The 23807-nt window shown below is 42.1% G+C and overlaps 1 protein-coding gene across 2 annotated transcripts in view; it reads right to left on the reverse strand.

Annotated features, from left to right (window-relative positions):
* The window catches only part of MAP2K7 (mitogen-activated protein kinase kinase 7), a 54038-nt gene extending 32665 nt beyond the window's left edge, over positions 1–21373 (reverse strand). The window contains exons 1-2 of one of the 2 annotated variants that reach the window (XM_014065175.2): positions 21229–21373; positions 14121–14168 (exon numbers count right to left, since the gene is read on the reverse strand). In XM_014065175.2, coding sequence (XP_013920650.1) covers positions 14121–14168; positions 21229–21352 — 172 coding nt within the window. In that variant the 5' untranslated portion in view covers positions 21353–21373. The remainder of the gene's footprint in view (positions 1–14120; positions 14169–21228) is intronic. The other variant, XM_014065176.2, reaches the window with a different exon arrangement.
* Between the last annotated feature and the right edge of the window lie 2434 nt (positions 21374–23807).

Below are 23807 nucleotides of genomic sequence, written 5' to 3' on the forward strand. Positions count from 1 at the left end.
GGCAAAGGAGAAAAACATGCTGAAGAAAAGGTCATTCATTCACTGCAGTATATTTCAAGAAAAGATTACCAATGGTGAGGGAGGATAGAACACAACATAAACAAACAAACACATGCAAAAAGAGAAGGGAAGTTACATTGATGGGCATAAGCAGATATAATACGGAGAGTGGAAGCACAGCAAAGCAAGCATCCAAGCAAGCACTGGGGACTCAGATACAGGGCATGCATCAAAAACATTTTAATTGGCATAGCTAGTCACAATTGACCCAATTCGAATGGCCTTTTTAGACCTGCCCTACTTTGAATTATCATGGTCAGATCACATACAACGACAGCAGATGTACTGCCCATTTCACATTTTTCACAAATCAGTTAAGATTATTGTCATCATAGTTGACTTTCTGTAAACAAAGGGGCTACTGAGATTTTAAATAAGTGTTAGCTCAAAAAATGACAGTGCCAAAACTAGCCAGGAAAGGAAAATTAAATCCATGCCATTCCCAGATGACAGATTAAAAGCCAGTTTTTCTGTCTGATGAAACATCTATATCACAAAAATAATCACATTGTTAGAATAAAATGTCTTTCAAAAGTAGAAGCAGGTAATAAAATAAGAAACCTGTGAGGTTCAACTTCTTGCAAATGTAATTCTTTATATATCTATCCAAAGGTAATCCTGATAAATTCAGGAAGATATACATTTAAGTAAGTATGCTTAGGATTGCAACAATACAAGTCACAGAAATCCAAGGCCATTGATTACTGTTTGCCAAAAGAATTTAAGTCTCAACATGCCTATTCCATTCATGTCATTTGCCCTAATTTGCCATTCTTTGTGCGACTATTGAGAGGCAACAAACAGAAATTGCTCACCCCTGTGCTGAGTAGATTTGTTTTTAAAAAACACATAAAAATAATTTGCTATATTTGAAAGGGTAAATTTCAACATTAGAAATTAAGACATACCATTAGGATAATGGGACATAGCTACTTTAAGTTAACTTAATATAAAAATATGACAAAATATAAAGGTTTTGAGTCATATGGAAACAGATCACTCCAAAGCCATTGTGGGGAATTTTGGTGGTGATCAGCGCACTCCCCGTGGCTCACACTTTTCAGCAGGAAATAGCAAACCGCCTCACGAAGTATTCCCCAACCAGTATAGGTAGGGACTATGAAGCCGCAGGGCTAAGCCCGGTAGTTCAGTCGTTCCGGCAGACTGGGGGGACCAGAGCACTCACCTGTGGCTAAAATCTCGAGGAGCCCTCAAGGAATTGGAGCCTAGCTCCCTTGAAAGCCATGCAGAAGACAAGTTCCTTGCTGTTCGCGAGCCCACTGAGAGTGACCAATGGAAGAATCCAAGACTGGAAGAACTTCTGGCCCGTTAAGAACCAGAGGCAAAGTTTTTCATCTCTTTAGGGCAGTGTTTTTCAACCTTGGCAACTTGAAGATGTCTGGACTTCAACTCCCAGAATTCCCCAGCCAGCGAATGCTGGCTGGGGAATTCTGGGAGTTGAAGTCCAGACATCTTCAAGTTGCCAAGGTTGAAAAACACTGCTTTAGGGCAAGACTGAGTTGAAAAACTGGACCTCGGACAAGCAGAGGAGTCATGGCTAAAACTTTTCAACACAGTCTTGGGCAGAAAGGTAGAAATCAACGGATACTTGGATTCTTCAGTTGGCACTCTGGACAACAGGTATTTCTGAAATACCATATAAGGTCACATTAAAGGTATCCTGAGTGACATGTATGCACCCAAAAGGGGGAGGGGAATCAATATTAACGTTGAGACTAGTTAACAAAATAAATTTGAGTGAGAAATCTATGGGTTTTCAATGTTTTGCAATACAGTAACATAGTTCCTATATCATTTTTACCATATCATCATCTTCATCACCATCATCATCATTATTAAAACTATTATTCATCACTCATGGGATAAATGCTCTTGAAGTTTTTTAATATTTCTGAAGATGATGCTTTAAGACATTGTCTTAAAGTTAGGGGCTCACTTAAAATTATACTTATGCCTGAGACTGATCGCCATCAAATTACCTAAATGAATTTGCAATGACCAACTACCACTGGCATATTTGGCATCCATGGTACTTCTGAACATTTAGAATTAAATAAAAATAAGCTCCACAAACTGTGCCTATTGCTACATTTAGAGACAAAGATTTTCACCTGGTCTTTCCTGGTACTTAAGATTTGTTTGGTGGTTGGTTGGTTTATAAAATTTATTGGCCATCCATCTTACCTTAAGGTAACTCTGGGCAGCTTACAATCATAGTGTTTCATTGCAGAACCAAGCTCTGACTACAAAATTAAATGCTCTAAAAAAAGCATATCTGATGAAGAGAAAAGACTAATCACTTACATAAGAGAATATAAATTGATAACTTTTCAAAATGAGGAAGGCTGCGGAATTATCTGCCTTCCTAGAGTTTGTAGGCATTCCTATGTAGAAATAATTATTCTTATCATAAGTTGAAAAAGGGCGTTGGTACTTACCTGATACGCCTCTTCTCATAGTGGGGGGAGGAGTATCCAGGATGGGTTTGACCTTATCCTCTCGTGATTGGTTTGAGTCAGATAAGCTCTTTGGGCTCCGCCCCCTGGAGGTGAGCCTGCCCAGTTTTATGACGAAAAGCTCTCTCTGACTCGTTGCATCATTCACTCCAGGCTCTTGATTCAGGTGTTTTTTTTTTTTTTTTTTTTTTTTTTTTTTTGTCTTCAACATCAATAATTAAATAACAATATAACAATGAACATAACACTTAGTTGTACAAACCTAGTCAGGGAGGGACTGGATACTCCTCCCCCCACTATGAGAAGAGGCGTATCAGGTAAGTACCAACGCCCTTTCTCCATAGTGAGGGGGGAGGAGTATCCAGGATGGGACGTACCAAAGCCTGCACGTCCCTAGGGAGGGAGATCCCTGAGACCATATGTCCCCCACTCAGGCCTGTTGAGGCATGGGTCCAGCCCTGTGAACCGCCTGCAACACCCTGCGGCCGAACGAGGCCTCTGCCGAGGCAAAGGAGTCTAACTTATAGTTCCTAACAAAGGGAGAGGGGGAAGCCCACGTGGCTGCCCTGCAGATTTCGGCCAGGGATGCTTGTGTGGCCCAGGCCGTGGATGTGGCTGCACTCCGTGTGGAGTGGGCTGTGATATGATTTGGTGTCCGTAACCCCTGCGATTGGTAAGCAGTGGCAATGCAGGTTCGCAGCCACCTGCCGATAGTGGTGGAAGTTACCTTATTACCCAGGGATCCTGGTTGGAAGGAGACAAACAGGGCTTCGGATTTCCTGTTTGGCCTGGTTCTCCTGAGGAAAATCCTCAGAGCCCTCCTAACGTCCAGAGTGTGCCACTTCCTCTCCAATGGGTGAGAAGGATCTGGACTGAAGTTGGGCAAAATCAGTTCCCGGGCTCGATGGAAGCAGGAGCACACCTTGGGAATGAAGGATGGATCCAGCCGTAACACCGCCCTATCTTGGTGGAAGACACAGAGATCCTCCCTGGTGGACAGCGCCTGCAGTTCGGATATCCGCCTGGCGGAAGTGATGGCCACCAGGAAAGCCACCTTCAGGGTCAGGAACTTAAGGGAAACTGCTTGTAATGGCTCAAATGGGGCACCCGTTAGAGCGTCCAATACCCTGTGTAAATCCCAGGAAGGGTACCTGTGTACCGTAGGTGGTCTGAGGTTGGAGGCCCCCTTAAGGAATTGCCTGACCATGGGATGGTGTGTCAGGCACTGATTTCTGCCACACGGGAGAACTGATGAGATGGCTGAGACCTGTCTCCTAATTGTGTTAGGAGCTACCCCTCTATCCAGGCCCGCCTGGAGGAAGTCCAGAGCCTGAGGCACCGTAGCCTGGATGGGGTTGGACCCCCGGGAGTTGCACCAAGAGTCAAAGGCCCGTCACGTGGAGCCATAGATGCGCTCTGTGGAGGGCCTGCGGGCGGCCTGGATAGTCCTTATCACCCTGGGGGGGAAGAGGTCTTTCCTCAGGATGCTCCGCTCCACCGCCAAGCGGTCAACTGGCTGCAGCTTCCGCTCCAAGTTGTCCCCTTGGTCCGGTTGAGCCAGCCGGCTCTGATGAACCCACCCCTGCTGTATGTTCTGCCCTCAGCGAATGTTGTCTAAATTCATAGGCTATCTGAGGTGCTTCTGCGATCTCTCATAGTCGGGCATCCCATTCTGAGTTTGTGGTGGGTTCTGGCATGGGGACCAGCCTGTCTGACCCTTTTTCTCCCCCCCCCCCAGCCATAAGGGTGCTATGATTCTATGGCTAGGATTAGCGCAGAGATATTCAGAATGTAAACACAGACGGAGTTTAATGGGTGGCCACTAGAGTGTAAAGATGGAGTGAGGGGAGCTAAGGCTCACAATAAAGGCCTGCCACAAAGGTAAATTAATAATAATAACAACAAGAACCACAACCACAATAATAATAATGAAATAGAATAAAATACAAAAGGGGGCATCTTCCCGCCTGATAAAACCAAAAAAGATTAAGGAAACGATTGGTCCCTTGCTGGGAGAAGGGGCCCGAAGGTGACAAGCAGCAGGGGTAAGCCGAACTATTTAACTCGTGCTTGGCATCTGTCTTTACCCGAAGGGATAAACAATCCAACCTATCAAAAACAGCATCCCAAATTCAGATTAGGAACCCAAGATGAGATAGGGAAGAATGGCAGCCTGTCTATCTTAGGCAAGGTCCAATTCCCAGGACCGGGTGGGTTACACCCAGGGGTCTGAAGGAGCTGGCGGACAAATTCTCCAAACAACTGAAACTATATCTATCAGAGATCCTGGAGTGCTGGAGAACCACTATAGAATTGCTGATGTGATTTCCCCCCCCCTTCAGAAAGGAAGAAAAAACCGTCTCGAGAGCCCAAGGCCCACATGGGTTTGTCAAAAACACATCATACCAGACTGGCCATATTAGATTACGGTGGCAACCCTAGTGGACCATAGGAATGCCATTGATATAGTTAACTTGGACTTCAGCAAGTCCTGATAAGGTAGACCATAACCTACTATTAGGTAAGTAGAAGAATGTGGGTTAGACCTAGTCACCCCAGGTGCCTTGGTAACTGGTGTACCCACCTGTACTCCTCAGTGGAACTGCCTCTTCATGGAGGGAAGAGTGCAGGGAGTCTCCCAAGGTCCAGTGTTGAGCCCAGTACTCTTCAACATCTTCATCAGTGATTTGAATGAGGGTGTTAGGTGTGTAAGCTAACATTTGGGATAGCAAAATATATGCCATGATAGTAGTACTGTTCCTTTAAGAACTGCTGTTATCTCAAGCGGTCATAAGAAGGAGCCGGAATGACTGTTAGCTCTTTGTTTGTTAACGGCTGATGAGGGGGGGGGGGGGTCATCAGGTTAGCAGATGAACCCCCGGCTGGCCGGAATAGCCAACACTTCAGAATACAGGCTAAAGCTACAGAAGGATCTTGGTACCCTTGAACATTGGGCACTACCTAGGAAAATGGGATTCAAGGAAGTAATGTTCTACCTTTAGGCAATGAAGGTGAAGTGCACAGGTACAGGATACCTTGCTCCACAGTAGTAACTGTGAAAGGGATCTTGGGAGTCCTAGTGGACAACCCCTTTAATGTGGGTCAGCAGTGTGCAACCGCTGCCAGGAGAGCAACACAGTTTTTGGCTTCATAAACAGAGGACTAGAATCAATCTCCCGTGAAGTGTTAATCCCACTTTTTAAGGTCTTGGGAGGCCACACTTGGAATTCTGCACTCAGTTTGGTCCCCATGATGTAGAAGAGATGTGGAGACTCTTAAGGAGAGTGCAGAGAAGGCAACAGGGGATCAGGGTACTGGAGACTAAAGCCTATGAAGAACGGTTGCAGGAACTGGGTAGGTCTAGTCTACTGGAAGGAAGGACTAGGGGAGACGTGATAGCAGTGTTCCAATATCTCTGGGGTTGCCACAGAGAGGAGGCTGCCTGACTATCCTCTAAGGCACTTGAGTGCAGAACAAGAAGCAATGGGTGGAAACTAAACAAGGAGAGAAGCAACCTAGAGCTGAGGAGAAATTTCATGACAGTTAGAACAATTAATCAGTGGAACAGCCTGCCTCCAGACATTGTGAGAGCCCCAACAGTTTTTAAGAGGCTGTTGGGTGGCAATGACAATAGCAATAGCAGTTAGATTTATATACCGCTTCATAGGGCTTTCAGCCCTCTCTAGGTGGTTTACAGAGTCAGCCTAATCAACCATAGGAAGCCATTTGTCTGAGATGGTATAGGATATCCTGCCTGGGCAGGGGATTGAGCTAGAAAGCCTGCAGGTTCCTTCCCATTCTGCTATTGTATTGCATAGTATTGTATTGTATTGCATTAGCCGTTTGCCTAGTCACCCCCACCCTTGGAAGGTCTTCAGTAACCTGATTGGGGGCTCCATTGGGAGCTGCACTTTAGCAGCTGGGCTGAATATTCTCCCCCCCCCCCCTGCGTTTTTCCAGGCTGCAGCGGGCTGCCGGCTTGGGATTAACAAAACAAAACACAGTTTTTGCTACTGGGGCCAGTAAGCCTCTCGCCTCTCCCGTTCTGTCTCCTAATTAAGGGAGAGTTTTCTTAAGGGGGAATCAAGAAATAGCCATGACAAACAGAGCTTGCTGGATGCCGGTCAGCCTCTCGCCCCCCCCCCTCTGTCTCCTAATTAAAGGAGAGTTTCCTTAAGGGGGAATCAAGAAATAGCCATGACAAACAGAGCTTGCTGGATGCCGGTCAGCCTCTCGCCCCCCCCCCTCTGTCTCCTAATTAAAGGAGAGTTTTCTTAAGGGGGAATCAAGAAATAGCCATGACAAACAGAGCTTGCTGGATGCCGGTCAGCCTCTCGCCCCCCCCCCCTCTGTCTCCTAATTAAAGGGGAGTTTTCTTAAGGGGGAATCAAGAAATAGCCGTGACAAACCCAGCTTGCTAGGGATGTCGATCAGCCTCCTAATTAAAGGAGAATGTTCTTATGGAGGAAGCCTTCTCCTGTTACTTGGCAGCCAGAAAGGTAGGGGGGGGGGTTGGTTCTTCCGGCTTGGGGGGGGGGGGGGGTTGATCCACCACCTGCCTCTTTAACTCCTTTTTGCCCTTTGCTGCCTCCCTCGCTCTTGGCTAATGCCTCTGCGATCGGCTCTCACCTTTGTAGGTCTCCTCAAGTGGTGGTTGTTGTCCTGCCGGCCTCCTGAGCTGCTGGGGGCCGCCATCTTGGCCACGTGGCTTCAAGATGGCCCCCGGCTCCAAATTCAAAAGGCTCCTCTTTGCTGGAGCACATGGGAATGGCTTTTGCCTTTTCAAGCTTGCCATGCGGTTGCCGCTCATCTCCCGCAGCTGTTTTAGAGCCTTTCCGGCTCTCACCTTGTCCACTGGTGATAGCTGCCAGCACAGGTTTTCCTTTTTTTAAAAAAAAAACCTCGTGGCTGAGGGGAGCGGAGGAGCGCTTCTGCTCCTGAGAAGCCTCTCATCAAGGGCTGCCTCTAGGAGGCATGTGTGCCCGGTTCTCCTGCTTGCCCGGCAACGGTCCTCACAGAGTGACTCCACCTCACTCAATGGCCAGGGCAGCGTGCCGCCCCAGAGGGCTTGTGGCAATCCGGTCGTTGCAGGAGGAGGCTGCGATGAAGGGAGGCAGGGTTCGCCGGGTCCAAGTTTATTTTCTTTAATCCTTTGAAAATTACTGGAGGTCTGGAGAGGTGCAACCTTTCCCTTGATTGGGGTGAGTCAAATCTCCAGCTCTTACAAGCCTCAGCTGTTGGGGCTGCCTGCTAGAGGCTTTTGCCCGTCCTCCTGGTTAGGGCTACCTGCTAGAGGCTTTTGCCCTTCCTTCTGCTGCCTGGCCAAGCTCCTCACTGAGAGTCTTCGGATGTCCTCAGTGTCCAGGGCAGCCTGCCGCCCCAGGGGGCTAGTGGCAGACCCAATCCTGCAGGAGGAGTGAAGCAGGGAGGCAAAACTCGACGGGTCCAAATGAATTTTCCTTTAGATCCTAGTAAATTCCTGGAGCTCTCGAATGAGCAACATCTCACGATCGTTTTGAGTCAGAAAACTGGGCAGGCTCACCTCCAGGGGGCGGAGCCCAAAGAGCTTATCTGACTCAAACCAATCACGAGAGGATAAGGTCAAACCCATCCTGGATACTCCTCCCCCCTCACTATGGAGAAATTCCTCTTCCTCTTGCCAGTTTGTTGCATAGTTCATTATCCTACCATCAATATTTATTTAAAATAAATATAAGGCTTCAGGAAATATTAAGCATAGGGTTAATTTTATTCTCACCTCTAGCCAAAATTGTGATCTGTTACTTCCCTCAACATTTGCATTTCAAGGACACTGTGATGGGAGAATTTTTATAAGGACCAGCTGTTATCCTTTGTAGGAACAGTGAACTATAAATGTAGTGATAAAAATGAAGAAATTCTGAAAATCAGGACAATATAAATTAATTATTGTTGTATACTTTCCATTTCCTTGTTGGTTTCTGCAAAGATAAAACATTTTATTGTTCACTGAGTATTACAGGGAAAATAGGTTACTAGTAGAAAACAAGAAAAGCCGGGCCCTTCCATGAAAAATATGCTCTGAAGTGTATAATGTTGAATTCCTCAAGCAAATTGGTCAATAACTCATGACTGCACTGAATTTGCTCCTGTGACCCAGGGCATGCTTTCAGGTGGCACACTTTCTAATGCCATTTTATTATTGAAAATCTTGATAAAACTTGACAAATTTTAAGACATCACTATACAAAAAACCAGAAATGGAAAACATCCAGTATCTTAGAAGGATGTTGAACTTGGAATTTACTCTGCAATTACTTTTGTATGGATTTATATGAGCTGAATTAGATAAATATTATAATATATTTTTCAAATATAATTTTGGAAACAGCTTATGACTCTGTTATAGATTATTTAAAATTATAGAATTAGTCAGTGTCATGATCTAAATGTCTCTCTAAGCAAAAATCAAATAGCATCTGAATAAAGGTGCAATATGAAAAGTAGCCCCGTATTTGAATGATAATGAAACTGTTAACAGCCAAAATTACAAAACAAAACAACTTTATAAACGTTTGTACCTCTACTACATCTTGTTTCTTCACTTTTATCCCCAAATTCCTAAAACACCGTACTTTTCCTGCTGTCTTCCCTAAATGCGAATTCTGTCTGTTCTTCTAAAAGATGGGAACAAACTACTTACTGCAGATAACAAAAATGTGTACAGGTAGTCCTTGACTTACAACCATTTATTTAACAACTGTTCAAATTTACAAAACACTGAAAAAAGTTATTTATGACTAATCCTTACACTTACAACTGTCACAACATCCCATAGTCACATGATCAAAGTTTGGGTACTTGCCAACCAGTAAGTGCTTAAAACAACTGCAGTGTCATGGGGTCACATGATTGTCATTTTTTTTACCTTCCCAGGGATTTCCAACAAGCAAAGTCAATGGGGGAAGCCAGATTTGCTTAACCACCACATAATTCACTTAGCAACCATGCCAATTCACTTAACCACCACGGCAAAAATCTCCTAAAATCAGAACAAGTCACTTAAATGAACACATCACTTAGCAACAGAAGTTCTGTCTCAACTGTGGCCACAAGTCTAGGACTAGACTACACATACGATCTTTCTGAAGAACATTACAGAGGTCTAACAAACCTTCTATTTATGCCTCTTTACATTTCTAAAAAGCAATTTTGCTAAGCAAAAGTAGCCTTCCTTCCTTTACGCTAATACCACAGTTTTCCTGCCCTATTCTTTTTTGGAATGCATGTATCGAATGCAATTAACAATCAGCAATTGCTATTTGATAAAATAAATGAAAGTAGTCACAGATAAAAAGATGTATGACTATTAATATTTTAATATATCATTTTGTAGTTCAAAGAACAATAACTCTATATCAAAATGTTATATTTGTCTGCAGATAACTAAAATCCATACAGGTAATCCTTAACTTACATCCATTCATTTAACAACTGTTTGAAGTTACAACAGCACTGAAAAAATGACTTATAATCAGTCCTCACATTTATGATCATCACAGCATCTCCATGGTCACTTGATCCTAATACAGGTGTGGCTGGTAACCAGGTTGCATTTACAGCAGTTGCAATGTCCCGTAATCAGGTGATCACCGGCTTCCAACAAGCAAAGTCACTGGAGAAGCCAGTAGAGAAGGTCACAAACTGTTGCAACTGTAGGTGGTATCTCAATTAACAAGCATGATGATTTGCTTAACAACCATGGCAAAAAAAGATCGTAAAATTTGATGCAGTCACATGATACTTCACTTACCAACCACACTGTTTTAACAATGAACTTACCAATTCGAATTATGGTCATAAGTTAAGAACTATCTTTATTCCATTACTAATTTACAGCATTGGCAATACCATCAGAATATTGGCGGTACCACCAGAACAGCTTGGACGAAGATCTTATTTTAGACTTTTAAGAACCAGTATTTTAAAAAAATGACTACTGAAAAAAATGTCTGACATCAACTGATGTGTATCAGCAATAGAGAAAATGCACATTTTTAATCCACAAAAAATTGCTATTCATCATTGAACTTATTGATTCCTTTGGTATTCAGGTAACAATATTCTGCATAAATAAACTTAAAACCTTCTTTGAATGAAACTCAGCTCTTGGTGAGACTACACATTTCTCACAATATAGTTTTCTCGACAATAAAGTGCAGCAGCCTACTACCATTTCTCAATTATCTTCCATCTGAGTGCTAACTAGGTGTAATCCTGTTTAACTTTTCATAGTTGGCCAAATTTGCCCCAAATGAATTTCTATAAAAGTAGGCATAGAATAATATAATAAAAGGATCCAAAGAAATGTTTTCTTGTACCTGTTTCATTACAATGTATTTATCCAAAGCAGAAGTAATCCAATCAAGCCTCAAAAACCTAATATCTTTATAAATAGGAAATACAGTTTGCTCCATTCAATCCTCTATTAGGAAAGGCTAATTTTTAGAACTATGCTATTTCAAGTATGATTTCCTATATATGATAGTCCAGGTTCAAATGTAAAGATAATGATTAGCAATATACTTGAGATAAAATGAATGTGATTCTGCCAGTTCCACCTAGTGGTATAAGCAAGATTTCCTTCCCTACCAATATGCTTGCAAATTAATTCACTGACAAGATACTCTTTGCCTTTACTTTGGGGTGGTGGTGGTGTAGAACAGGCCATTACATTTTCAACATTTTTCTGCAATAACAAGTTGTTGTATTTTTTAATGAAGTCTCTCCACCCACCCATATTTAGGAAAAATTGGAAATCAAGTATTTCAATAAATAAAATAATAAATGATTAAAATAAAAGGAGTTCAAAACCTGAAACTAACAATGAATTTGGGTTTTACCTGACCTGGGGTGAAGCTTCAAGTTAGAAGAACCTACCTTGCTATAAGCTGCTCAACTAGTACAATTAGGCTTAGGCAGAACTTAATCGCCTGAGTACATCTATTTTAGATAACCACAATGTTTCTAAGCCAATCAAGTGCACATGTAAACTTATATATGTAGAGAGGGGGTCAAAGGGTCAAAAGTGTTTGGTTCATGAACATACATTCATATCACATTTCTACGGCTTTAAAAATACAATTCAACAAAACCATCCTTTATGGACATGAACTTGTACAGGTAGGAAGAATTTGGATTCAACTAATTGTTGGAGATGGGGTGATTAAAAGATGCATTTCACACTCACATATATATTAATGGCTTTGAAATAAAAAGGATGATAAAAGAAATGAGCATGACATTTTTTTTTGTAATGAAACAAAGTTGAAATTACGAAGTTTGAAGGCCACTCATTCTCTTTCAATGGTGTAGAGAACTCTAGAACTTCTCTTTTTACATTTGGGAAAGAATTTTACAACCAGGAATCCTGTTTGGAAACTAATCTGAACAAAGAAATTTGAACTATGCAAACTAATTTATATGTTTATTATTCCATTTTTTCCTACTGTTACATAATATTATTTAAATGTTAAAAATTTAATTGTACACCATGACATCAATATGTAAGGCTAGCTTTGTATTGTGTTTAAGAAATATTACCTTTTTTCTCTTATTCTGCATTAATACTTTTTAAAAAATATACTCCTACAGAAAAATAGTTAATATATTATCTATTTTACAATTCAAAGAGTTTTAAAAATTTGCTGGATTATATCTGCAAAGAGCAGCTGGCAAAGCAAAAAAGAAAAGGCATAGGTAAGAGCTTCTGAAAAGAAAGATTGAGACGGCCTGGATGATAATCTGTTTAAACACATTCCCAGCCTGATGGGCTTCCAAGCATTAGTAAGCAAGCTTCCCCAAGACAAAACATGCTAGTCTTTCTGTATTTTCAGCACTGCAAGACTGCTACATTTCAGGTAGGAAAAACTACAGTAATTAAGTCACAATTCATAGCTACAGTAACTCAAGGGAGACAATGAAGAAGTTCTTTTACATACACCAAAGAGAATATTTGGCAAGACTAGTTGAATCAAGATGAATAGCTGAACATTTACAATGTAATTTCCCAAAGTATGTCCTTTAGACATAAGAGAATGCAGGAACAAGTAAACTCAGGACTTTCAATAAAAGGTACCACAACTGTAACATTGTTAAAAGTACAGTGCCAATCTGAAAACAAAACAAATAAGGGTAGTTCTTTGGTAGAACAGGGGTGTCAAATTTGCAGCATCACAATGTCGTCAAGTGACATATTGCGTCTTTCCCTTCGCTAAACTGGAGGTGGGCATGAACAGTGTGACACATGTGGCCCACAGGCCACGAGTTTGGCACCCCTGGTGTAGAACATTCTACCAACATACAAAACCACAGAAAGCCTATGAATAAAAACTGGAATTTAATTTCTGCTTCAGGACAACTACTAATTTCTGCTGTAGTTATGTAAGTACGGCATGAAATCTTCAGTTTCATTAACTCTTTTAAAAAGTTCTTTGCCAATAAAATAGTTTCATCTTTTGAAATTCTGAAATATTGTTTGTGCAGGTAGCATTACATGCATGCCTGATTTCTAGAGGTGTTGTTTTTGTTAAGCGAGGATCATTTCCACTTAAAACCTCCCATCCCAACTTCTATCTTTATCCAGATGTATTAGACTGCAAATTTCATAATTCTTAACCTGACACTTGAATTCAGAACCACCTGGAAAGCATTGGACTGGGGAAGGCAAGTCCAAAGAGTGTTCTCAAAATTCTTGGGTCTCTCAGAGCAAAATGTTGGGGATCAAGGAATATTTGGACAGGAATCAATCTGGGAAACTAGTTGTAGTTGTTGCCACAGGTTGTGAGAAAGACAGTCCTTCAAAGATAATGCAAATGGCAATACCAAAAGCACAACTCATTCATATATTGCTATAGATGCTGCCTACCGTTCAGCTCAGATTTCTTCAACTTGTCCTAGAAATCTTAAAGCAATTTATATTCTGCCAAGTTCCAAGGTTGGCGTACTCTGCTCCGATTTTAAATCTTGGCTAGAGTTGTGGTTAATTAAAAATACAATCTTGATTTTCTGCCCTTAAGCAAACTCAGCAGCAATGGCAGTTTGCTACTATGTTCTCCCTTTGAGACAATTGCACTTACACTAGAAAAGTCTTACTTAGTTTTCCTATAGGTAGTGGCTTTTTCTACCCCAAATATTAACATACACTGTATCTGTATTTCTGCTGTTTTCCATCAGAGACATTTGGCAAGGATTAAGAAAGAAGGTTGGTAAGACATGATCCAAAATGCACATAATTTAAATATTACCTGTTTTCATAAATTGCTTTGACATAATCAGTAAAGGAAGGTGCTAAGCAACTAAATGCAGCTGTGGACAATCAAACACGTTTTCATGCATGGCTTGATGCATCACTTTGTCTAGCCAGTCAGGATGATGTTAGGGCTAGATAAAAGGTAGTAAAGGAAAAATACCACAGTGGGAAAGAAGCAGGATCAGACACACATTTGGAACGGAAGCAGAAAAGTGGCAATTCTATGCAGTTGAAAGAAGCATTAGATAAATGATGCAAGAAATCCAAGCTGCGATGATAAAAAGTTCTGGTACCTGCACGTTGGGATGGAGCGGGAGCAGGGCTTAGAGTGATCACAATAACTGGATTGGGAAAAGGAAGAAAAAAACACGATAAATCACAACAGAAACAGTCAAATCATCAAAATGAAAATAATTCATGTTCAAATCAATTTCAGGACAAGGAATTCAAGAAATTCAGGTAGGGAGAAATCAACAAAGGGGACAGAAAGATGAAAATGAGATGTATCAAACAAGTGAAGAATCTGCCCTACAATTTAATCAAACACGTGCAGGATCAATTTCTTCATGGTATTTATGAGTACTGTTCCATTAAGCTCTGTGGATTTCGGCTCCCTACGCAGTAACATTCCTTTAATGGTCTTATTTCCTTCCCAGGCAGAACCTATTTATTAGAACTTCATCAACAACATGTTCTACCACTTCACTAGGATATGAAAAAAATACTTATCCCCTTCTGGATTTTTGCACCTCTTTTCTTCAAAATATTACCTGGGCTTCTTATGGTCCTACTGCTATGTAAAGGAGGATGGAGTGAGCTACAAATAACACTAACATTTTGTTTTTGTTTCATAAATTTCACAAATCATGAATCAAACAATGAAAAAGTAATCACTTCCTTGGATTCAATTAAATGCTTCCTGTAATTAGTGATAAGCCTCTCACATTGCTGGTTCAAAAGTTTCTTTAATCATTCTCTTATAGATCTGTATATTCGAAATCATTCGGGTTTATTTTTGAGGAAACATGATTTCAGGGTGATCAGCCCGGATGGGAGCCCCCGCCCCCCAGCGCCCCCACAAGAGCTGGCAAGTGCACAGGGACTTCTGGTATCAGCAGCAGCAGCAGCCTGCCAGTTCCTTAGTCGGCGCAAAAATTGGAAGGCGTAGAGCAGAAGGCAAGCACTCCTGGTGCACAATGTGGGCTCCAGGCAAACTAAGAGACACGAAGATGAGCCTCCTGCAGCTGCCTGTCACTCCATCCCACCACCGCTCAGCTTTCCCATGGCCTATGTGTCCAGATCGCCTGCCTCCCTCCCATGCCTTTGCCTGCTACCAGTATCACTGTGCAAAATGATCCTCCCATGGCTGGCCGCTGCTCCGGCCCACTGCCACTTGGCTTTCCCAAGGCCTGAGTGGCTAGATGGCCTGCCTCCCACCCGCATCTCTGTATCTGCCTGCTGCCAGTGTTGCTGCTTGAAGATGAGCCTCCCATGGCTGCCTGATGCTCCAGCCCACTGCCATTTAGCTTTCCCACAGCGCATCTGGATCACCTGCCTCCCCCCAACCTGTCTCGGTCTGCAGCTGCTATCACCATGCAAAGACGAGCCTCCCCAGCCAGCCACTGCTCCTGTCCACCACCTCTTGGCTTTCCTGCTGCCCGTGCAGTGCGTTCCAATTGCCTGCTTCCCCCCCCCACACCTCTGCCTGCTGCTTGCACAGGTACTCAACTCACCTGTGCTGCGCGGGCTGTGGCTGCTGTCAGACAGCGTTGGCCCACATGCACTGGCTGCCTCCTATGCTGGACACATCCAATTTACTTTTGCCGGAGGGCTTATATTAGGCACGTGCATATAAAACAGGCTGGTGCTTATTTTGGGGGTAGGTAATACCCTGTTTCACCAAAAATAAGACCATCCCAGATAATAAGCCCAATCGGGCTTTGGGGCGCATGCACACAAATAAGCCCTCCCCCGAAAATAAGCCCTCCCCGAAAATATTGCAACACAGCAGCAGCCATGAGGTGACCACACTCGCCGGCTCCTGCACCTCCTCAAAAATAAGAATAATAATGAGCCTCCCCAAAAATAATGTCAAGCACTTATTTCGGGGGTCAAAAGAAAATAAGACCGTCTTATTTTCGGGGAAACAGTTTTTTTCAGGAAAACACAATACAAGCAATTTATTACCAGGTTTTAAAAGGAGTAGCAGTATCATCCACATTTACAAATACAGTGCGTGACTGACAACAAATAATAAACAAAATTCGGAATGCAACATTCTCTACTGAAAACTAAAGAATATGGAAAATCATCAAGTAAATAATGGCTTCATTTTGCTTTTGCAGATCTAAACAAACAAGTCTGACAGAACTAAAACCAGAAGAAAGAAAATTCCCAACGAATCCAGTTTATTCTACATACTGAGAACCATTACTCCAAAGAAATTTCAAACTAGGATGTTCATATTTCTGTAACTATCTGTAGTTATTAGGGAAATGAATTACTTCAGACTGAAATTGAAAATGTGCTTCAAAGCATGTGAAGTAGATGCCATACGATACCATAAAATGATGTGGCAGAAATGCATACACAGTTAGTATCCTCAATATAAAACACCTCATAAATATTATTTGTCAATAAAGTCTGTTCTCACTTCAAAAGATAATGGAGTAGGGCTAAGGAAACCCAGGTTCCTGACCAATTTTAATAGTAAAAATTCCTTGGGTGACTTTCAGCCAATCATTCTCTCATAAATAATTCCTTCACAGGTTTGTGGGGGTAAAACGAAATAAAATCCCTGTGTAAGTAAATGCAACCCTATGGAAATAATTCAAACTATAAATCTAATAAACAAACTTATAATTAAGATACTTCTTGTCTTATTTTATTTGAGAAAACCTAGGTGCACCTATTATTGCTTATATTCTACAAGGATTCTTCCTTCTCTAGGTTTTCAGTGAATTAACTAAGGCTGGACAATCCACATGTAATCTTCCGCACCTAGAGGCTGGGCCACTAGAATTTTGTTCAGAAACTTGACTTTTCTATGTTATTTTTCGAAATATCTGAGCTGCTGGCCTTAAATAAATAACCTAAATTTTGTCCTTGAATCTCAGTAGCTCCATTTTCAATCATTTTGGAAATATGAACTTTGGACTTTAAAAGTAGAAATGTGAGTTGTTCCCAGATATTTCCTGCTCCTATACCCGTCCTTAAGCTGCCCAACCTAAGCAAAAAGTTTGTCCCATCCTTTTTTGTACACAATGCATTCAGAAAGTATTCAAACCCCTTTACTTTTGTCCATTTTGTTATGCTACAGCCTGATTCTACAGTTATTGAAATTCATTTTTTTCTCATTAATCTATACTCAGTATCCCATAATGACTGAGTGAAAACAGAATTTTAGAAATGTCTGTAAATTTATTAGAGAGAAAAAAAAAACTGAAATATCACATTGGCATAAATATTCAGATCCTTCACTCAGTACTCTGTTGAAGTACTGTTGACAGCAATTACAGCCTCAAGACTTTTTTGGGTATGACACAAAAATTTGCACACCTAGATTGGGAGATTTTCTGCCAGTCGTCCTTGCAAATCCTCTCAAGCTCAGCCAGGTCGGATGGCAACTGTCAATGGACAGCCATTTTCAGATCACTCCAGAGATGTTCAGTAAGGTTCAAGTCAGGGCTCTGGTTGGGCCACTCTAGGACATTCACAGAGTTGTCTCTAATCCACTCCTGTGTTATCTTGGCTGTGTGCTTAGGATCGTTGTCATGTTGGAAAATGAACATTTGGCTCACTCTGAGGTCCTGAGTGTTGTGGAACAGGTTTTCATTGAGGATATCCCTGTACTTTGTTCTATTCAGCTTTTTCTCAACTCTGACCAATATCCCAGTCCCTGCTGCTGAAATACACTCCTATAGCATGATGCTACCACCATCATGCTTCACTGTTGGGATGGTATTGGGTAGGTGATGAATGGTGCCTGGTTTCCTCCAGACATGATGTTTAGAATTGAGGCCAAAAAGTTCAATCTTAGTTCATCATAGCAGAGAAATCTTGTTCCTCACTGTCTGAGAATCCTTCACGTGTTTTTTTGCAAACACCAAGCAGACTTTCATGTGTTTTGCACTGAGGAGAGAGGCTACAGTCCAGCCACTCTGCCATAAAGCCCAGATCAGTGGAAGGCTGCAGTGGTGGCTGTCCTTCTGGAACTCTGTCCCATCTCCACACAGGAGCGCTGGAGCTCAGTCAAAATAACCACTGGGTTCTTGGTCACCTCTCTTACTAAGGCCCTTCTCTCAATTGCTCAGTTTGACTGGGCGACCAGCTCTTGGAAGAGTCTTGGTTGTGCCAAACTTTATCCATTTGATAATTATGGATGCCATTGTGCTCTTAGGAACTTCAATGCAGCCAAAATTTTATTGTAGCTTTCTCCACAGCTGTGCCTTGCAATAATCCTATCTCTTGAGTTTTGCAGGCAGTTCCTTTGACCTCATGGCTTTCTCTCTGCTAAAATATGCATTGTCAGCTGTGAGGCTTTCTATAGAGAGATGTGTGCCTTTCCAAATCATGCCCAATCAATTTACCACATATTGACTCCAATCAAGGTATAGAAACATGTGAGCAATGATCAAGAGAAATGGGAGGCACCAAACTAAATTTCATGTGTTGTTGCAAAGATCTGAATACTTACGTATACCAATGTGATATATCTGTTTATTTGTTTTTAATAAATGTATAAACATTTCTAAAATTATGTTTTCATTATTGGGTATTGAGTGTAGATTAATGAGGAACAAAATTAAATTCAACAAGTATAGAATCAGGCTGTAGCATAACAAAACTGACAAAAACGAAGGGGGTCTGAATACTTTTTGAATGCACTGTAATTGCCATCATTCCAATAATAACCCACAGAGCCCCTGCTGATCAGGAGAATGATTTTGCAGCTCCATCCCAGGGAAACATGTTAAATATTAGTGCAGCAATGGGCAAAGAAGAAGATCACCTAATCTTTTAGCCTGGTAGGAGACCAAGCTATTCATAATACCATTAGCTATGTTACATTATATTACAATACAATTATAATAAAACTCACAGTAGAAGAGGAGCCATAATTTGTTTCTCTGTTCCAATTTTGGAAGTATTATTAGGGCATTGTTGAAGACACCTATCAACACAAGCTATCACAAATGATAACCATACAAGATTCTAGAATGTTAGAAGCAAACCTAAACAGGAATAAACTAAGCATTCGGTCAATCTGTAACTAAAACTGATATCCAAAAGCAAAATTCCTATTCCAAGATTCCTATGGGATTTTCTTAGGTATGTGGGATAGCCATGGATATATATTTCATGTAACTGCCATTCATATGGCAGTCATATATATAGATAGATTTTATTTGCACAACAAACTGTATGAACATAGTATCCTTCCACACAAGATTGGTCCAACCATCATCTTTCTCATAGGATCCTCAATTAGTATGGCTAATGAAGAAAAATCTGTGATTTTAGTTTACCTACTGAATCAGTTTCACCACTTCTGCTCTCAGGATACTCAATTCCATCTCATTTCTCTGTATACTCAATTCTCCTGTTCTCTCTGAACAGGTTTTAGGTGGATTTACCTCAAATGAGCCTCAAAACTGAACATGGCACTGTGTAATTTGCCATTGTTAAGCCATTTTGGCCCACTTCAAACATATTAGGGATTTGTAACCAATCTTATAAGATCTGAAGCTTTTCAAATCAGAAACAGAACATGATGGACATGTTTAAATGCAACATGAGAAAAAGTAGAAAAGCAATTTAGAGTTTATAGGCCTTTCTGTAGGCATCTGGGCTGGCTGGCCAAATGCAAATACTGTAGAGCAGTCATGTAATTGTGTATAATTCTTCTAATATTCTGAGTCAGTTCTATCATTAGCAGGTGTGTGGATACTATATTTAACAGCATTGCCCACAAAGAATTAGGCAAGGAAAGGACAATATGTCAAAAAGAAATGGAGAATGTCCAGCCATTGGAAATGAATAAAAATACAGATAAATCTGAATGTATATGAAACAACCTTTCAGTTTTAACTTAAATGAACAAGCCCTGAATATCATACTTAATCTGATTACTGTCTGGATTCAATCAAAATGTTTATCCTACTTAATAAACTCATCTATTTTCTGTGATGCAACGAATCACCATTTCAACTCAGAACCAAACCAACATGAAATTTTGAGGAAAACAATATCCAAGGTTTGTGAGTACGCAGTATAAGAGCTAAGGCTTTAACTGACTTGTTACTTGTAAGCAAGTAATACAAAACATCCTATATTTAGCCTGGAACTTGGATATCACTCTTTTCAGACATACACAGGCACCAATCTTGCAGAGACACTCTAAATATTTTTAAGCACACAATTGAGCTTTGAAAGCATTCTCAGTCCAGTGCTTTCATTCCTCTACATTAAAAGACCGTTCAGCCTTAGTGTGATTCTTTCAAAGTCCTTTTTAAATAATAATCATCATCACCATCCATCACCACCACCACCACCATCATCATCATCCATTCATCTGCACATCTCTAGGTTCTCCCTTTGCCCCAACTGATGTTTTACAGATTGTGAACGCAGCCTGTATCCGTGTGTTCGCCAACTATAGACAACCAATTAGACAACCATGTTGTTGTTAGTTGCGAAGTCATGTCCAACCCATCACAACCACATGGACCACGTTCCTCCATGCCTTCCTGTCCTCTACCATCCTCTGGAGTCAATTTAAGCTCAGGCCTACTGCTTCAGTGACTCCATGCAGCCATCTCATTCTTTGTCATCCCCTCCTTCTTTTGCCCTCAATCTTTCCCAGCATTAGGCTCTTCTCCAGTGAGATAACCATAAACCACCCCAATGTGTCCCATTTAGCTCGTGTATTGCAAATACGGCTTTGCAACACCCACTAAACAACTTGGTGGATGTGTCCATGCTGATACCCCCTTCAGCCAGTCCTTTACCTTTACCTCGTATTTAGGGTTAACTGTGAACAACTCTGACATTGGGCTTCAAGGACCCCCCTAATCCAGGACATGCCCACCTTAGGGGCTTCCACTCACCCTACGCATCTCTTCCTACCAAACTCCTCCTTCCCCTTCCACTCTTTTCCCTTATTTTCCTTCCCAACTCGAGGCGCAGTTCCTGGGCTTCCCTTTTCCCAGCTTCCTTCCTTCCTTCCTTCCTTCCAGGCTCAGGGAAACAGGCCTTGGGGCTTCAGCTCTTTCCCTTCTGTCCCGTCCCTCCCGCACCCTCTTGGCGGCATCTCCCTTCCCCACCCCACCCCCCGCAACCCGTTCAGTTTCCAAGCTGGGCCTGCCATAGCCAAGCAGGGCCCCTCTTCCCCTCCCTTACTAGGCCGAGCCCGGGCCGGACTGATCTCCAGGTTGAGGTCGATGCGCCGGCGGGCTTCCCGGTTCTCCTGTTTCAGCTTGGCCTCCAAGCGGGACAGCTTCTGCTCCAACGAGGACGCTGCCATCTTCCCCCCCCCTCCCCCGGAGCCGCCGCCGCGCAGCCAGAATGCACAAACACCGCAACGCGCAGCCGCGGTGCGAACCAACCAGGCCACCGTAACTCCAACCTCCTCCTCCTCCTCCTCCTTCCTCCTCCGGCCCCGGTTTGCCCTGCGCTTGTTTTGCCTCGCAGGAAGGACTCGCGCGCATGCGCAAGGCTGAAACCGGCTTCCCTTTCCCTGTGCCTGTCCCGGCACCCACGGGGAGTCTTGACAGCGTCTGGCGGGTGGCGCCCCTTGCTGATCTCGGTGAACTTTTGCCAAGCGATCCTGCCGAGAGCTTGATCGAACCGCCCATCTGTCTTCGGGTTTCTTATCGCGGCCATCCGAGGCTTCAAAGCTGCGTTTTCATATTCGACTAAGCCAAATTGTGGCTCGCTTATCCACTTGTATGTTGTGGCTCACGTAGCAAGTTCATCTAGTTAACGGGGTTTCCTGTAATTATGGGGCTTGTTGTGGATGAGTGAACCATGGTTTAACACAGATGTCCAGGGACGTCTTAAAGTTAATGTGACAAGGAAAGGTTATTAAACCAATAGAGAATGATTATAAATATATTTAAATTAAATTCAAAAGAAAAACCAAAATGCATCATTTGTTTGTCATATATCGCTCTTAACACCTTAAGATCCTGTATTGCCTATTTAAAGATTTTTCTCGTTGGATTAGCAATTTTTCCCAAGATAATCATCTCCCAGTTGATCCCTTTAGTGCTAAAAAATAAGTCAGAATGGTCACTATTTCTGAGCGTATAGGCAGGATGTAAAGGAAGGGATAAATCAAAGAGTTTAGTGTAACTATGCATCCATCATTCCAAACAGGAATTGAACTGATTTATGTACTCTTAATCTGCCAATGAAAACCATCCATGAGTTGCATTATAGAGCTGTAAAAGACCATTAGATATGTAATGATCCCTGACCATAGTTGGCTTGGTTGCTGCTTTCGGTGAAGTCTTCTTCAATCAGGAGACTGGAAAAGACCATAACAATACAAGAACTGGAAAAGGACATGTTTACAGTAATGCAGACTAAAGAAATATTGCTTAATTGTGAGCAGTATTTAGATTCAGCACCTGCCAGCTATTGGGAGGTAGCTGGCTGGGGGACTGAGGAGTGCCTTCAACTCAGTATTTACTGTGGGGGACTGCAATTAGCTCATCAGAAGGTATTCAGGAGAGGGTGCAAAGTAGGGCCAAAACCATAAGCTGCCCATGGGCTTTCCTATTCCTGGCATATGGCTTCTGATTTCAAATGGCTTCAACTATGATCTTTATAATATAATATACTGATGATGTCACCTAGTCCTGACAATGATACATCTGAAAGTAAATAACAAACTCAAAGAACACAAAGGATCTCTCCTTTCAAACCTGAACTACAGATATTCTCCTTTATATAACTTTGCAATAATTAAACAGAACTGCCAGAACTGAAGAAGCTTCTTGGATGAGAAGCAAAACCTCATCAAGGAAAAATAAAGAAAGCCCAATTGCCTCTTGAAAAAGCACCTTTGGGACAATTAAACAGAGAATATACATACTGGTCTCAGACCAGACAGGGAGCCATATTTCTGTTTCTAAAACTAACAGGAAAGAGCTGCTGGAATGGTGGCAGAAGGAGAGCAGATGCCCAGAGTGTGACTCCATTGGACAGAGCTTTGCCCAGATTTTGACTGCATTGGAAGGAAAGCACCACAAAGGGGGTCAGGTTTGAGGGCAATGACCTGGGGCTAAGGTAGGAGTGAGGGGTACGTGGAGTGCCACATCTTTCAACAGGGCTCCTCCATTGAGCCAGTGACTGCACTACTCCCAGCTACTCTGCACATAAGAGCCACAACCCCATGCCCAGCTCCAACATTCATGTCAGCCTCAACCAGCACTGTCCCTAGAACCTAAGTAGCCAAAGAGAAATGACAAAAAAGTTGCAGCTTTGCAGGAACTTTTTTTAATTGAATAAATGTAGGTAAAATGGCACACCATGATCCATTTTTCCCCTCCCATTTTTGACTGACAAGATACTTTTCTATCAATGCACAAAAATACTTCAGGGTTGTGGGCCTCAAAGTGCTCTGAGATTGCTGCTTCCTTGTGTTCTGCTCAAATACATCCAGGGAAGGTGAAGGAAAAGGAGAATCCATCTCCTCTGGGTGATGAGGTTTGAGCTATTACTATTAGCAACTGGCAGCCTTCCCCCTCCTCCGTGTCCTGCTCAGTTTCCACTAAACTTTTTGTAGCTAGCGTCATCTTAGCTTCTGCAGCTATCCTCCATTCTTTTTGTCTTTTGAGTAGGGTGAATCTCATTTTATATAATAGCATTGCATCGGTTTTGAGTGTTTTCCCCCTGCCATGACATCCCATTGAATATTCATCTACAGTATTAAAATCAATCCTTTTACAGTCCAAGATGTATCTTGACTAAAC

This window comes from Thamnophis sirtalis, unplaced genomic scaffold (assembly GCF_051295495.1).
Source record: "Thamnophis sirtalis isolate CommonGarterSnake01/CBP01778 unplaced genomic scaffold, rThaSir2_p1.2 scaffold_3, whole genome shotgun sequence".
In the NCBI taxonomy this organism is placed as follows: Eukaryota; Metazoa; Chordata; class Lepidosauria; order Squamata; family Natricidae; genus Thamnophis; species Thamnophis sirtalis.